The following is a 15,323-nucleotide window of genomic DNA, read 5'->3' as shown; positions in this document are numbered from 1 at the left end:
ATGCCCAGGGCCAACCTGATTTGTCCTCTTTCCTTTCTGGTCTTAACTTGATCATCAGACTTACCTCTCCTTCTCTGTCCGGCCACCCTGGCTTCCTTGTGGCTTCTCAGACTCATGGGGGGCAAGCTGTCCTCCCAGGTTCTGCTGGAACCCTCTCCCCAGGCCCCCGCTCTCACCTCCTCCAGGTGTTTGCTCAAAGCTCCCTTCCCAGGGGTCTGACATGGCTTCCCATTCCACAGTCACCCCCCACTCGCCCAATTCCCTCTCCTGGCTCTATATTTCCCCTTACCACCGTGTAACAATCACTCTACTTGTTGATCTTGTCGATTGTTCCTTCTCCCAGCTTAGAATCTAAGCGTTATAAGGACAGGGATGTTGTGAGCGTTTTCACTTCTGGATCTCCAGCATCTACAACAGTACCTGCCACATAAACATGCGTTACCTGAGTGGACAGACCTTTGCTTTGCCCTCACTGGGTTGTGGGCCGCATGCTAAGCTCACCTCTGCAAAGCCAGAGCCCTTCTGGAAACCCACACCCTTCCCCCTGCCCACGCCCATGCCAGCACAGTGGCTGCCTCCCCTCAGCTGCCCCTCATACACTCGTTGCTGAATCCTTAGGACTGGGTCACATTTCTGGGGGCTTCCCAGGATAAACCAAATGTCTGTACACTGCCGGTCATCATTATTCAATGCTGATGTTCATTTATAATTATTATCCAACACGGAACAATCCATTACTGCTCTGTAGCACGGGCTGTAATTACTGGCCTTCTGGGGGCTGTGTAGCCCATTGTCACAGGGGCTGCCCCCTGGGAACGTGAGCACACAGGTTTGGCCAAGTGGCAAAGCCCCTCCACGACTCTCCCTCTCCACAGCCTCTCACATTGTTATGGGAGTAAGAGCAGAGTGCTGGGAGGGGGACTGTGCTGTCTGGAAGAATCTCCCAGTAGCTCTTCTAGCCCAGAGCCACGTGAGCGGGAGTAGCAGGGCCCCGAAGTTGGAAATAAACTAGAGGGTGTGATGGAGCCTCCACCCGCCCAGAGGCTGAGAGCCAGGACTCCTAGAGGCCTCCTGAGCAGCCCTACCCCTGGCACTCGAGCTTCCACATGCCACATGACAGCTTTCTTCAGTGAATCTGCCCGACAGGCCTTTCCCCGGCCCCCCTGAATTGGTACTCAGAGCCCCTCAGAACCCACCCGCCCGCCCGCCCCCTGCCTCCTGCCAGGCCCCACAGGAGCCCTGTCTCTCACTGACCCCTGGACATACCTGACACCTCGGTGCTTCGGGGCCTCAGCTCGGGTGATGGCAGCACCGCTGCTCACAGAGGCACAGGCAGTCTCTCGGAGAGGCCACCACATCTCTGTAATCACCCTGTGGCCCCTGGACAGGAGGCCCTGTCAGCTGGGACCCCACAACCCGAGTGGAGGCCTCAGGGAGGCCGGGAGGCCACCAGTCCATTCAAATCATTCCAGCTATTCCTCTACTAGGAAAACTCAGAGGCTGACACCACACAACTGCTTTTCAATCAAACATATTTCTGGGCAGAAGAAGGCAGTGAGAGGGCAAGGCAGGAACTGACCCTGGAAAGACTTGGGGCGTGACACATGCAGCCAGCACACAGCCCATGGCGTGCCCTGCCCTGGGCTCCGGCTCCCGCCCCTTCCATCTGTCAGTCTGCATCAGAGCAAGCAGTTCCCAGGGAGATAAACCATTGTCAGTACCAACAAGAATGCCCTTGGCCCCCCAAACACAACAACTTCCAGGCATGAGTCAAATCAGCCTTGCCTGCAAAGATACAACACTTTCTAGCCACTGCACACACATTAGCCCATTCAAAATGCAGTAACAGAAATGAGCAATAAGGTAAATAATGAAAGAGTTGCCAAAATACCAATTTTTCCTCTTTTTCCATTTGCTCCTTTTTCGCCCTTTGGGCCCTGGGGACCAGGCTGTCCATCCGACCCGTTGTGTCCTGGTAGCCCACCAACTCCTGGCGGTCCTGCATCAAACACGGGAAATGAACATTAAAAACATCTCTTCACTGAAATTCAGGTCATTCCCTGAAGCCAGTAAACTGGGCAGCATCAACACCTTTCCCAAATCCTTCCTGCTTCTTCCCTTCCTTCGTCTCCTTTGCTACCCTGGCCTGGAGCAGTGACAGGTGGGGGATGGTGAAGGCAGGCTCTCAAGTGGAAGGGGCAGGAGAGTTCAAGATTGGGGCAGAGAGAAGGGGGACACAGTGATAGTTGGGGTTGGCTCTAGAATCTTTCCCCTTCCCCACCTTAGTCCCTTCTGAGTGATCCTGGGGAGTTAGCCACCCATATTCCCCCCTATGAACTAGGAAAAGCCATGGGCTCTTACCTGGTGGGCCAGGTGGGCCTAGAATAGGAAAAGAAATTTAAATGGTGAACTATAGGTGGAGGAAAGCAAAGCCAGCTCCACACCCCAAAATTATTTCCCCCCTCTGAGAATGGACTGGCGAGGAACCACCCCATGCCTTTTACTTAGAAGTCAGTATGTTTACCCAAAAGATTCTTAAAATCAAGTCAGCACAGACACATTTGCCAACCAAAACCACTTTGTTTAAGTTTCAGTGGACCAAGAATAATTGTATTGATTCAGAAATCAGTCACCTCTCAAGCAATCAACTTAATTCAATGAGGTTGGGTGACAATACAGGTAGGCACTACAGCCCTGGCACAGGTAAGTGCTGGCATTGCAGGGCTGAGGTCTGGCTGTCCCGAGAGCAGTCCCAAGCGCTCCCAGCCAGCCAGTGTGTCTCCTCTAGGCCACTGAGGGGGGCTGACATCAGAAGCTGGTTCACCTCACAGGTCTCTATTTTGTTGCACGAAATAGCCCAGGACGAATTGAGGGCCCAGATCAGGTAGCAAATAGTTTCCTTGGTGTGTAATTACCCAGAAAATCTAAGGGTGTTCAGATGGATCATTTACACATAATCTATCAAAAGGATTTTGCTTTCCCAAATAGGAGAGTCTTCTTATCAGTTGTTCTATGTGAGCACTCAGACAAGCTGGTGAGGCTATAGTGGGAGCAGCTGAGGTCCTTCTGTTCTCCAGGCTGCATGTGATCACCAGTACTACAGGGGAAAGGTCTTCCATAAATCCAAGCTGTGACCTTTCAGAAAGGTCACCATTTACTACGCACTTATTATGTGCACCAAAATTCACTAAGCAGCAGCAAGCTTGGCCCCTGTGTCTATTGTGTTGACAACCTACCAGGCAAAGGTAGATACTTTGCAATCACAATGAAATGTGAGGGAGCTGCAGAGAAGCAAAACCCCAAAGGGGTGCTGGGGCAGCCTGGGCACACGGCTGTCTGGGAGGCCTCCAGAGAGGGTGAGCCTGGAGCTGGAGCACCGAAGAAACAATGGGCCTGGGATGGCTGCAGGGGTGAGGGCTGGACATCCCATGGAGGAGCAAAAGTACAGAGGTGGGAATTTGTATGATTCAAGGTGAGAAAGGAAGAAGATAGATCAAGCTGGTGTGTGGGGATGAGGCCGATGTGGGGCAGCAGCACTTGATTGCCAAGCAGAGAGGTGTGGACAGTATCTGTGAGGCAGTGGGGAGCTACAGGAGGTTATTAAGCAGGGGAGAGGGGTGATACCATGAAGTCAGTGCATTTGAGATCTCCCCTATAGATGGAAGTTGAAGAGAACTTGGGAATAAGACGAGAGAGAGAAAGAAAGAGGGGGAAAAGAAAAGATGGAGAGAAAATACCCAGAAAGTCTTTGTAGTTAAAATTAGGGGTGAGGTTATGGATAAATGTGGTTGGTGACTGTAGAGTTGTGGAGAAAGCTAGACATTCCAGAGGTATTTCAGTAGAATGAGCAAGGTTCCGTGTGAGGCCAAAAAAGGCCTGGTATATTAATGGAGAGAGGCTATTTTACATACATGGGGACTCATGGAAGAACACGTGTTTGAAGGTATGCTTTCAATACATATAGTCCTACCTTGGGCCAAAACAATTTGCTGAAAATGGCACCACATTTTTAGGATTAGTGTAGCCTGTGCTACATGACTTTGCCGCAAGATGGCGCGCGCGCGCGCACACACACACACACACACACACACACACACACACACACACTGGATAGTTGACAGAGGTCCAAAGAAATCAATCAATCTAATTCCCGACTGCAGATGGAGCCAAATTCAGATGTGCAGATTGGTAAGGGGTGGGTGGGGGAAGGAGGTAAACAAGTAAGACAAACTGTATATAATAGGCTTCAAAGTTCCCAGGACAGTCATACCATTTCCAGGCAGTGGGACTACTGGAGAGAGGTCCTAGCTGGAACTATATGTTTAGGACACATTAGCCATGGCCAAGGGTGTCACTAGAGTGAAGTGCTAAGATTAGGGTTTCCTGATAAAAGATCCATGGACACCCTATGGCTACAGTTCTTAGTCATTTGAGTCCACAGAATCGCCTGGAATGCTTGCTACAATGCAGCGACCTGGGTCCTATCCGAAGATTCTAATCCAGTTTGGATGTAGAGGCCCAGGAACCTGAATTTTTACCGAGCATGACTGGGATGCAGATGGTCCTGGGTCTCCTCCCTCCACCCCACACCTGATGTGAACATTTTCTTGGAAAATAATCAATCGCTATCAGCAGATCCTTGAAGGGGTCCCTGATCCTAGAAAGGTTGAGAGCTATTCGTTTTGAGGAATAGTAAAAATTGGGGCCAGCCTAATTTTGGGGTGCAGAGGGATGGGGGACACACCCTATCTGTGGGGAGGCAGGTGACAGAAGAGGCACCAGGAAAGAAGATGTAGGGGGCCATCCAGCAGGGCCCCTGCCCTGAAGCCGCTGGAGAGGAGAGAGAGGGCAGAAGCAGAGAGCTCCGGTGATGGCGAGCCCCTGCCACCGTCTTCTCAGGACGCCAAGTCAGCGGCCAGGGCTCCTTACACCTGGAAGCAGCCCCAAATACGCGGCATTATAATCATGTCAAACGTCACATTATTTATATGTGCCAAATGGCATTTAGAATACTGTTTCTCAGGATGTTTTCTCAGCTCCTGACCTTTCTCCTCTGAGTCCCAGACCCTCTCGGAATACCTGCGGACAGCGGCCTTCCTGTGAATCCTGCACGGGCTGGTCCCCCAGGCCTGCCACCTCAGAAGGGGCCCTGTGCTTGGGAATAATGCGCGGTGGTAGCCATCTAGAAATTCTAACTTTATCTTTGAATCTGTGGTTTGTAAATGAAGTCTGAGGGGAAGATGATGACTTGGGGCCTCGATTCAGTTAGAATGTGGTGCTGCTTCCCTGGTCTCTCTGCATCCCCAGGACCGGTTTCCTGCCTGCTCCCTGCCCTGGTGTGGTGTGTTTGCCCCACTCTCCGCCCCAGCCCCCATCAGCGACTGCTGCTGCCTTCCATCCCAGTGGGGCCCTGGGCTTGAGTGCAGGGAAGGCTGAGCCACAGGGTGGGCCCCAGCGCCTGTGAGAGTCTGTCTCACTAGGTGAGTACCATGCCTCAGGGGGTCCGACATCAAGTAGCAAACAACAAAAGCCCCACCACAGCAGGTTGCCTGTGAGACACTGGAAGAGAGGAGGAGCCTTTTCCTGCCTTTGAACAAGGCCCCCTGCATCTTCATTCTGCGCTGGGCCCTGCAGTGACGCAGCTGGTCTACCATCCCCACCTGCACTCCCAGGCAGAGTGCATTCGAACTGGCCGGATGCTTGATAGGAGCTGAGCCACTTAGATTCTTTTTCTCCTTAAAACCAAAAACTGACCCACAATGAGCCCAGTTTGTAAACCAGAGGTGTGTGAATGGCCATGCACAGTAAATAAAAATGTCCATCGTCAGAGAGAAGAGAAGGAAGTGGAGAGAAGCAGAGGTGAGAGAGGAGCTGTGTGGGTTCCTGGTCCCACCCTCCTGGGGCCTGGCTGCCATCCTGTCCTCCAGGCTCCAGGCTCTCTGCAAGTTACCCTCGTGAGAAGCCAGCTTTGTGCTCACCGAGCTCAGGGTCACTATCCTCTTCCCGGACCCACAGAGAGACCGCATTTCCCAGCATTCCTGGGGTTAGGCTGGACCATGTGAATGGTGGGGTTCTGGCCGGTGGGACCCATGGTGGTGAGATACTTCCAGGCCTGGCCTATTAGAGGACCAAAGGTGCCCCAGGGGGAAACCGGGGTGCCTAGTGCTGAAATGATGGAGCCACAGAATGGCAGCAGCTTGGGTCCCCGTCACCAGAACTACCCTGAGTCAGCCAGACCTTGCTGGACTTTGTGGACTGAGAAATAAGCTAAGCCACTGAGATTTTACAATTTGCTACCAGAGCATGGGCAAACACATCAATTTGTAACCCGCACTCTTTTCCCCTCAAATATGCCCTAGTGGGGTCCTGCTACTAGCAAACTGAAGAATCTTAATTGCAAAAGAAAATGTGGGCACCACAGTTATGGGCAATGAATGATAAGGAAGTACACGGCTCAATTCCTGTCTTCAAGGGCGGGCACTGGTCCGTGGCTAAAGCTACGGGCCTCTGGAGAGCCTGCCCACCTGGCTCCTCCCTCCAAGGTCCTTCCAAATCACAGCGGAAGGTGCCCGGCTCTAATTTCCCTCTAGTAGCCTCTCCTTCCACCCTGGGACGGTGTCAGAACAGGTGTTGCATGACCCAAGGCACCTGCTTAGCACAGCAATGACCAAGGAAGTGGCTGCACATTTCCCAAAGTCTGGCTGATAAAGGGAAAAAAGAAGCAAAAAACAACGCTCAAATGGAAACATTTGAGAAAGTGAGGTCTGGTTCTCCTCCTGCTTTAGGAAGAGCCAGTGGAAGAGGCAGCTTCATAATCCGGGTGCTGCCAGGCCTGGAGCACATCTGCGAGCTGAGGTCTGGAGTCCTGATCCTTTCTCACTCTTACCCCAGCAAGGATCTCCCCCCCGGGGCTCAGGATTCATGCCAGCCACAACTTCAGGGCCAGACAGGAGCCCTGCCAAAGGAGGGGTGGTCTCCTTCCCTCCGGGAGTCACGCAGGCATGGTTCTCCTGAAGGGTGGCCATGCTCAGAGTAGCTGTGATCCGTTACTGATGTCTGCCTGGACACAGGATACAGAGTGGTGACAAGTGTCATCACCGGGTTGGAGTCACTGGCTGTGAGGAGAAGGAACACTGGAGTCGAAGCGTGTCTGTGCATCTGTTCTAACAAGCAGTTCAGCAATGTGACGGCTTAGAGAGTTTTCCAACGAGACCCTATGGGGCGGCCGCTGGAAGTGAAGAATAACCCAAGACCCGCCTTCTTTAAGCCCCCTGTTCTCCCAGAAGAGATGCTTCTGGGGTTCCAAGGAAATCTGGGTTCAGGGGTAAGACGCAGCCAGAAAAGCCCATGTTGTTTGACACGCTCGGCACCAGCAAGACCCCCTACTACTGTAGCTGCTGAATTGCCCTCCTCTTCACCTGAGATGTCCAGGCTGCACAAAACCCGGCACCTGTCCTTGTCCCCATACCAACCTCAGCTGAGCCCAGGACAAGGAACAGGAAAGTGGTCGGTCCATGGTCACAGCGGATGAGCCCCACCTCACAAGTGCCTGCTTCTTCACAGATGAGCCCAGTGTAAAGCTAGATCTTGTTCCCAGGCTCTGAGCCCAGGGTCTGCCTGCCCACATCTCCCCGGGGCACCAAGGCTCTCTCCCCTCCCCCTGAAGTTGCCAATTCAGTCCTGTGTCCTGTGGCCTTCCCACCCCACCCCAGGCAGCCTGGCCTCTGCCAAGGCACCACCTCACGTTGTAACTTGTACCTTTTACACCAAAGTTTTAATAGAGGAGCTTTCTGTGTAAAAGGAGGCCCAGTTTCAGGCTGGTGTGAAAGGGGAAGTTGTGGCCTTCGAAAAGCATTTTAGGTGCCAAAGAACCTCCCGCACCGCTCCTGTAGGGATGCACAGATGTGCTCTTCCGCCGCGTCAATCTCCCCTAAGTGGTCTCAATAGCCCCGCACACATTCACTGAACAGTATGGCCCTCCTGTCACTATAAAAATAAGAAAGAAAGAGGCTTTTCCTGTGCCTCTCGACAGGGCTTTTGTGCCTGTAATTCCATCCATCCGAGCATTTCCCCAGCGCTCATTACGGTCACACGAGGGAACTCTGAAAAGGGACTTCCGGAGAGGGAAGAAAGGTGCTTAAGCCACAAGAGCTTCAGAATAAAGGACCACGCTGTTCTGAAGATATTTAACTTTCTGTGAGGGCTGAAATGTGACTTGAGTAATTCAATTAGCATTTCCCAAGAAGCCACAGGATTACAGCTTTTCTCTCTGAGGCCAAACCAAGCAAATGAGAGTCAGACTGGACTGGGGTTCCTTGGGGAAGTGTCTTTCTTAGCAGCCCAACACCCCTATTTAATACTCACAGAAACCCCAGGTCATTCGACAAACTCCCAGTGAGCGCCTCCTGCACATGTAATGTGGGTAGTGGGGAGAATACTGCCGAAAAGGGTGAGGTTTCTTACTCCTCAGTAGACACAGCGCAGCCCTGGGCGCAAGTGAAGCGTGAATGGGATCTCCCCAGAGCCTGGGCCATGGTCTGAGGGGCCCAGCAAAGCTTCAGAGCGCTACAAAGTCTTGGTTATACTGTAAGGTCCACGGGAGCATGCATTTAGTCCATAACAGACTTTTAACACGAAAAGGATTCTTCCTGTTTCCTCAGAGTGTAGCGTATTCCCTTTGGAAATGCAATGTCTGGAATCAGGCTCTATGGCCCATCCTGGGGTGGGGGTGTGAATGAATTTGTTGCTCCCAGCTTTTAAAGGCAGGAGGCAGGCACCCCTCCCCTCAGGTGAGATGCAGGACTCTGTCTGACTCAGGTGTAGATAAGCATATCAAAACCACTCCCCTCCTCCCCTGCCCCATCCATCAGCCACTCCTTGTCGCAAGGCTTGCTCTGCCCAGAGGTTCATTCCCTCTCCTGTCTATTCGTCCTTGAATCACTGAGTGACCCTGCCAGTCCCACCCAGCACACGGTAGGACCACACAGACCACACTTCAGAAAAAGTGCTTTCTCGACTAATTAGCAGTTTGCTTCTAGAGCTTCCCAGGCATGTTATATGTATCATATGTGTATGATGTAGGGAAATAATGATTTCTGGTAAGAGAACATTATTCTCTGGTAAGAGAACTCTACCACTTAGCGAGGTCTTTTTATTTCTCTTCCTTTTAAAAAACTAATGGGAATAGGAAAACATCCATGGCTCTGGTTCAAGGTACCACACGTTTCTAATTACCCGAGACCTCATTATTTTTCATGGCTATATTTCTATGGCAATACTGAAAATATTATTTTTCATAATTATGTGACAATTGATTTTCATGCCATTAAAAACATCTGCTAAAAGCAAACCAACATGTATTTTTATAACCTACAGTGTCACTAGGTGCTCCCTCCGCCCGGCCCTTGGCTAGCATGCCTGTGCGCCGTGGCAGCTGGGGGTGAGCGCGGTCGGCCTACCTGTCAGGCAGATGCCCTTGGTGCTGTTGCACAGGTCCACCATCACGCGGATCTGCGGGGGGAGAGAGGCTGTGATTAGGAGCAGCACAGCAGGCAGGGGGCCATGAGCTTGCCCTTTATTCACACAAGAAGAAAGCAATTATAAAAATTCACAGAGTAACTTTGGGAGAATACATAGATGTCCAAGGAAAAGTTGACCTAAGACACAAAAGAAATCTTTAAAAGATCTGAAGATATTTGATATCAGAAGCTCATCTATCAACGATGTCAATAGAATTTTCTTGATTTCTATTGGAGAGACAGAGGATGGTGAAGGTATTGTCAAATTCAATTTTCAAGGCTGTACTAAGCTGGCCCCCCAGCGTCTAAAGGTCTCAATCTGTGGGCCTGAATACAGAGGGTCGACAGGCTCAGTGGTTAGGAGCAAGCACTTATAAGCTGGGTGAGCAGGGACACTTTTGTTTTCTCTGAAAATGTAAACAACATAAGCCCCAGAGGGTGGTTATCTCAGGCCATGTGGATGCTGCCTACTCACCACTGGATGGCACCTGGGGTTGGGGGTGTCATTGCAGCGAGGTGTTAGCCTGACATCTGGGTCTCCCACACCCACTGTGCAGCCCCTTCCCTCATCCATTCTCCACACTGCTCCTAATGAACTTCACAAAAACCCAATCTGATGGGGTCCGACCTGATTCAAACACGTCTGTGATTCCTTGCTGCTCTAAAGATAGAGCAAAATTCCTCCTTCTGAGGACTCACCACATGCTGCTCCCCCTCCCTTTTTGTCTGTCCTCCAGTTACACTCTGCCTCGGTTTGCTTGTCTGTAAAATGGGGAGAGCATTAGTGCTTACTTCTTAGGATTGTTGTGAAGATTAAATAAAAGTGTTATGTGTGAAGTTCTTAGAACAGAGCCTAGCATGTAGGAAGCATGCACAAAAGTGTTTTCCATTTCATGAAGGCAGCGGAATATGTGGAGAGAAGCATGGATTCTAAAGTCAAACTTCCTGTGTTCAAAGCACGACTTTGCCACTCATAGCAGTGTGACTTTAGACAAGTTACTTAACCTCTCTGTGCTTCAGTGTCCTTGTCTGTACATAAAGCTCACAGCACCTACCTTATTGCATGGCTACATGGATTAAATGAACAAATACATGCAACTCATTTAGAACAGACCCAGCACATGATAAGCCCACTCTGTTTATACTGTTGTTTTGACGATTCATTGAATGTACTAAGAACTTAGTTAATTTATCATCCAAGAATTTTCAATATCTAGATACAGCATTTTTTAGATCCAAATCATGTGGCTTTTCAAGCTGTGGGGAGAAATCTTATTAGTTAAGAAATAAAGTTGACACAGCTGGATAGACATTCCAGGAGAAAATAGAAGCTGAATCCCTACTTCACTCCTTACATTAAATAAGTTAATTAAATGATACTGATCAAAAATGTAAAAGTAAAAAAGAAACTAGTAAAGTTACTAGAGGAAACGTGGGGAAAATATTTATAATAGCATTAGAAGAGGAAAGACTTTTCTAAGAATGAAACAATCCCCATACTACATATAGAGAGAAATTGAATTGATACATTTGACTACCTAATACTTAAAAATTTTACCAGAGGTAAAACACTACAAGCAATAACAATGGAGAAACACAAACCTAGAAAAAACACTTGCAAAGGGCTTGTATATAAAGAGCTGTTTCAAAGAAACACATAAAGGAACAAGAAACCAAAAGAAAAATGGGCAATGGACTCAAACTTGAAGTTCGGAAAAAGTAAAGAGCTTCATCTTCACTTGGAACTAAAAAAATAAATCCAAGCGATGGAATTCTATTTTCGCCTTTTAGGTTTGTAAGTAAAGACGAAGAGATCATATGTCATAGGCTTGTCAGGAAAGCAGTGGTCTCATGTCCTGTTCATGGAAGTGTAAAGGGATACTCTGCCTCTTTGGAGGGATTTGGGCAATAGCTACCCAAATGTACATGAATCTACCTTTTGGTCCATCCATATACTCTGGGATTTACTCTACAGATGCACACATACAGTATATGTGTGAGAAGACGTAAGCATAAAGATGGTTGTTGCAGAAATGTGAGCAAGAGCAGAGACTGAAAACAACCTAAATATTTATCAGCGAGCTCTGGTTAAAGTGTAGCATAGCTGCACAAAGAAATACGGCAGGGGTGGGGGGTGGAGAATTTCAATCCATAAGGCTGATATTGTGAGCTCTCCAAGATAAATAAAAAAATGCAAAGTACACAGCAGCATATGTAATGTACTGCCATTTACACAAAAAAGCGACGCAGCCCTGGCCAGGTGGTGCAGTTGGTTGGAGAGTTGTCCTGTACATCAAAAGGTTGTGGGTTTGATTCCCAGTCAGGGCACAGACCTAAGTTGTGGGTTCGATTCCCAGTTATGCTCATACAGGAGGCAACCGATCAATGTTTCTCTCTCACATTGATATCTCTCTCTCTCTCTCTCTCTCTCTCTCTCTCTCTCTCTCTCTCTCTCAAAATCAATAAGCACATATCCACATATCCTCGGGTGACTTGTGCTCTGTTACTCTTTTTATTTCTATATGCTTCCTGCTCCTTGCCGCTGTCAAGATTCTCTCTTTATCTTTGGCTTTCCAGGCTATTTCTGGAGAGAAATATAGAAACCTCAAGTGAGGAGGAGGGAGGGCCAGGTGGGAGGGAGCTGTCCTGAGCATGACACACCCTGTTGTTTTATTCGAAATCTTCACCTTTTCAATTAAACTCTTTAGAAAGAACATGTTTTGATTCGAGGGGAAAATTGTTTTGTCTTCCGTCTAGGTTTATTCTGGTTGCTAGGAGGTCCAGAGGAAAACTCGGTCTGCATTAACTTTTTGTAGTCTGTCAACAGTATTTATTGACTGCCTTAGAAATCTACTGTGAAATATATCACACACATCACAGATGTATAGAATGTGCAAGAACAATTTAAAGATGAGTAATAAAACAAATGCGTACATACTGCCCCCACCTTAAGGACTGGGAACATGCAGGTGCCCCTTCACAGAACACACCCTCCCACTCCAACAACTCCAGCTGAAGCAGAGTGGGCCCTGATACTTTCCCTTTCATACAGATAAGAACACAGAGGCTCAGAGAGGTCGCCTCATTTACTCAAGGTCACACGCTGGCTCACAGAAGAGCTGGGCTCAGCTCCAGGTCTACTACACTTTTTATTATGGCTCTGATGATTACCTCAAAGGAACCAGACAGAAAAAATTTTGATTCAATGTTTTCAGTCATTTTCATAAATGAATGTAATCAGCTGCATAACTGACAAAATTTATTATAAAAAAATGTATAATTGCCCATTGAGAAGACCATTAAAGACTTTACAATGCTTCATTTGTTGCCTGGGGGATTATAGCAGAAGCAGAGGTGTCAGACAATGGAAAATCAATAGGGGAAATTAGTCTTTCTCTTTTATACTCATACGGGTCTGGTGTAGGCCCAGGTTCTGTTAAAAAAGAAAGAAAAAAAAGATGAAGATTTCATTTCCTGACCTTTTGACTTCATTTATATGATGAATGTCAATTTAGATATTTACCAGGAAATTGTGTTACTCTTCACTGGGGAATATTACTTGGGAATATTCTTTTAACAAATGTGGGCTGTATAAGATTGTATCAAGGGGAAACATAGGGTACAAAGAGGTGAATGTAAGAAAGTCAGAAACATTTATTTTCCTGATAATAGTGATTAAGAATTGGGATGAAAATAAGAAAATCCAAATTGAAAGTTACAAAATCTACATTGTCAAATTAAGGAGTCACAGTTGGCATAGAGGGCTTCCTGAATCTTGATTTAGGATTGGAGAATGGGGCAAGCTGAGAGAGGCTTTAGAGCTCATTGTCTGGGGGTGTTGGCATGATCCATTTGTAAGGTGGCCCTGCTGCGAGGCCATCCCCCTCCTCCACACAAGTCACATTGGCCATTCCCATGGGACGGTCTTTGCCGTGCCCGGTATGCTGTGCCCACATCTTTACTGAGGCCTCAGTTGAAATAAATGCCAGCTGGCCAGGAGGCTTTCCCTGACACCCCAACTGAAAGTAGCCCCATCACCTCACCTGATTTTTCTCTTTGTGGCACTTACCATTATCCCATATTGTCTTGCCTATGTATACATTCATTTATTATCTGCCCCTGCTCTCCAAAGAATGGAAGCCTTTAGACAGCAGGAGAACTTTTGTCTGTATCCCCTGTGCAGAGAACAGTGTCTGATTCCAGGCCCAGAACTTCATGGGGCAGACAGGGTTCAAGACAGAAAGCACATCAGTGGTCTCCCAGGGAGAGCTTACCTTGAGAGGAGGCGATGACCAGTTGTTAACCTGGGTTTCTGATATGAGAATCCAACAGTGTTGGGAAGAGGGTGGGTGAGGCATAGGAAAGGTCCATGGCTCTGGTGGGAAGCCCTTCCAACCCAGCTACATGAGCTTGGAGGACACCTTCTATGGGAACAACAGCTGGCCCCTGAGTGCAACAGAAAGAACAGCATCCCCGAGAGCTCAGGCTTAGCACACCCTTGGTCAGCATGTCACGGAGGAGCTGGAATTGTCTCCTCAGAAGGAAGGCTGTGGCAGGTAAGGGTCATCTTCCCAATGAAAAGGTCAATGCAGCAGTGGATAAGGACACACCAAACTGTAGGGGACTTGTCAGCATCGACAATGCATGCTAGTGATGGGAGAAAAAAGCCAGAATGGGTCCTGCCAGTGGCCTGACCAGACCTTCCTGATTCCTCGCTGAACATAGAACTGGTCTCACTGGATTAGTAGCACTCATGGGATTCATGGACAATTCACAGGCAAGGAAGGGGCCCCCAGAGAAAAATAATGGACTTCCTGCTAATCTGGCATCAGATGGCATGAGCTGACTTTAAATCCAACTAAAAAGACATTGGACATAATTTGGCAGTTTCTATTAGAAAGAAAATGCTATGAATTAGGAATTTCCTTTGTAGGAAGAGTATATAAAGATATCTGGACAAGAATGCTCATGGCAACATCCTATATAATAAAGAGGTAATATGCAAATTGACCCTCACACCCTTGCACAAGATGGCTGCCCCCATGTGGTCAAAGATGGCCACCACAAGATGGCCAGCAGGGGAAGGTAGTTGTGGGTGATCAGGCCAGCAGGGGAGGGCAGTTGGGAGCGACCAGGCTAGCAGGGGAGGGAAGTTGGGGGGGACCAGGCCAGCAGGGGAGGGCAGTTGGGGGCGATCAGGCCAGCAGGGGAGCAGTTAGGCATCGATCAGGCTGGCAGGTGAGTGTTTAGGGGGTTATCAGGCTGGCAGGCAGGCGAGCAGTTGGGAGCCAGCAGAACCAGATTGTGAGAGGGATGTCCAACTGCCGGTTTAGGCCTGATCCCACTGAGATTTTTTTTCTCCTGGAGACTGAACTAAGGATACAAAGAAGATTTTTGCTTCTTAGTTCATATAGTTTTCACAGATGGGTTAGGGTTTTACTTTGGTAATTTTTCCTTTGTGGGGTTTTGAGTAATTCAGAGCGACAGCATTATGTGAATCTAATGGCCCAGCTTTCCATGGGAACCCACATATCTCGCCTTCACAATTACCCCCATCACCCAGAATAACTTAGATCTTTGTTGTTTCTAGGCAAATAAATATGGAAAGAACTAGAACAGTTGTCTAGTCCAGTGATTTTCAAATTGTTCATTATTAGTCATGAGAGTTTTCTTTTTCCCACATAAATGGCCAAACCCAAAAATATAAAACGCAAAAATGGAGCTACTCTGGGTGAGCTGGGGTGGGGCTTGGCCTTACTTACTTATCTGTAAAATGAGAAGGTTAGACTAGACAGATGATTTCAA

At 48.5% G+C, this 15,323-nt stretch overlaps 1 protein-coding gene across 2 annotated transcripts in view; it reads right to left on the bottom strand.

Moving 5' to 3' along the window:
• Window positions 1–15,323, bottom strand: part of GLDN (gliomedin) — an 80,269-nt gene that overhangs the window by 23,587 nt on the left and 41,359 nt on the right. For both annotated transcript variants that reach the window (XM_079768005.1, XM_079768006.1), the window contains 3 exons: window positions 9,459–9,510; window positions 2,362–2,379; window positions 1,892–1,999 (listed from right to left, as the gene is read on the bottom strand). In XM_079768005.1, coding sequence (XP_079624131.1) covers window positions 1,892–1,999; window positions 2,362–2,379; window positions 9,459–9,510 — 178 coding nt within the window. The remainder of the gene's footprint in view (window positions 1–1,891; window positions 2,000–2,361; window positions 2,380–9,458; window positions 9,511–15,323) is intronic.

Source organism: Cnephaeus nilssonii (assembly GCF_951640355.1).
Source record: "Cnephaeus nilssonii genome assembly, chromosome: 4".
NCBI classification, from domain to species: domain Eukaryota; kingdom Metazoa; phylum Chordata; class Mammalia; order Chiroptera; family Vespertilionidae; genus Cnephaeus; species Cnephaeus nilssonii.
Note: the sequence above shows the minus strand (reverse complement) of the source record. Positions and strands in the feature narration are given on the sequence as shown.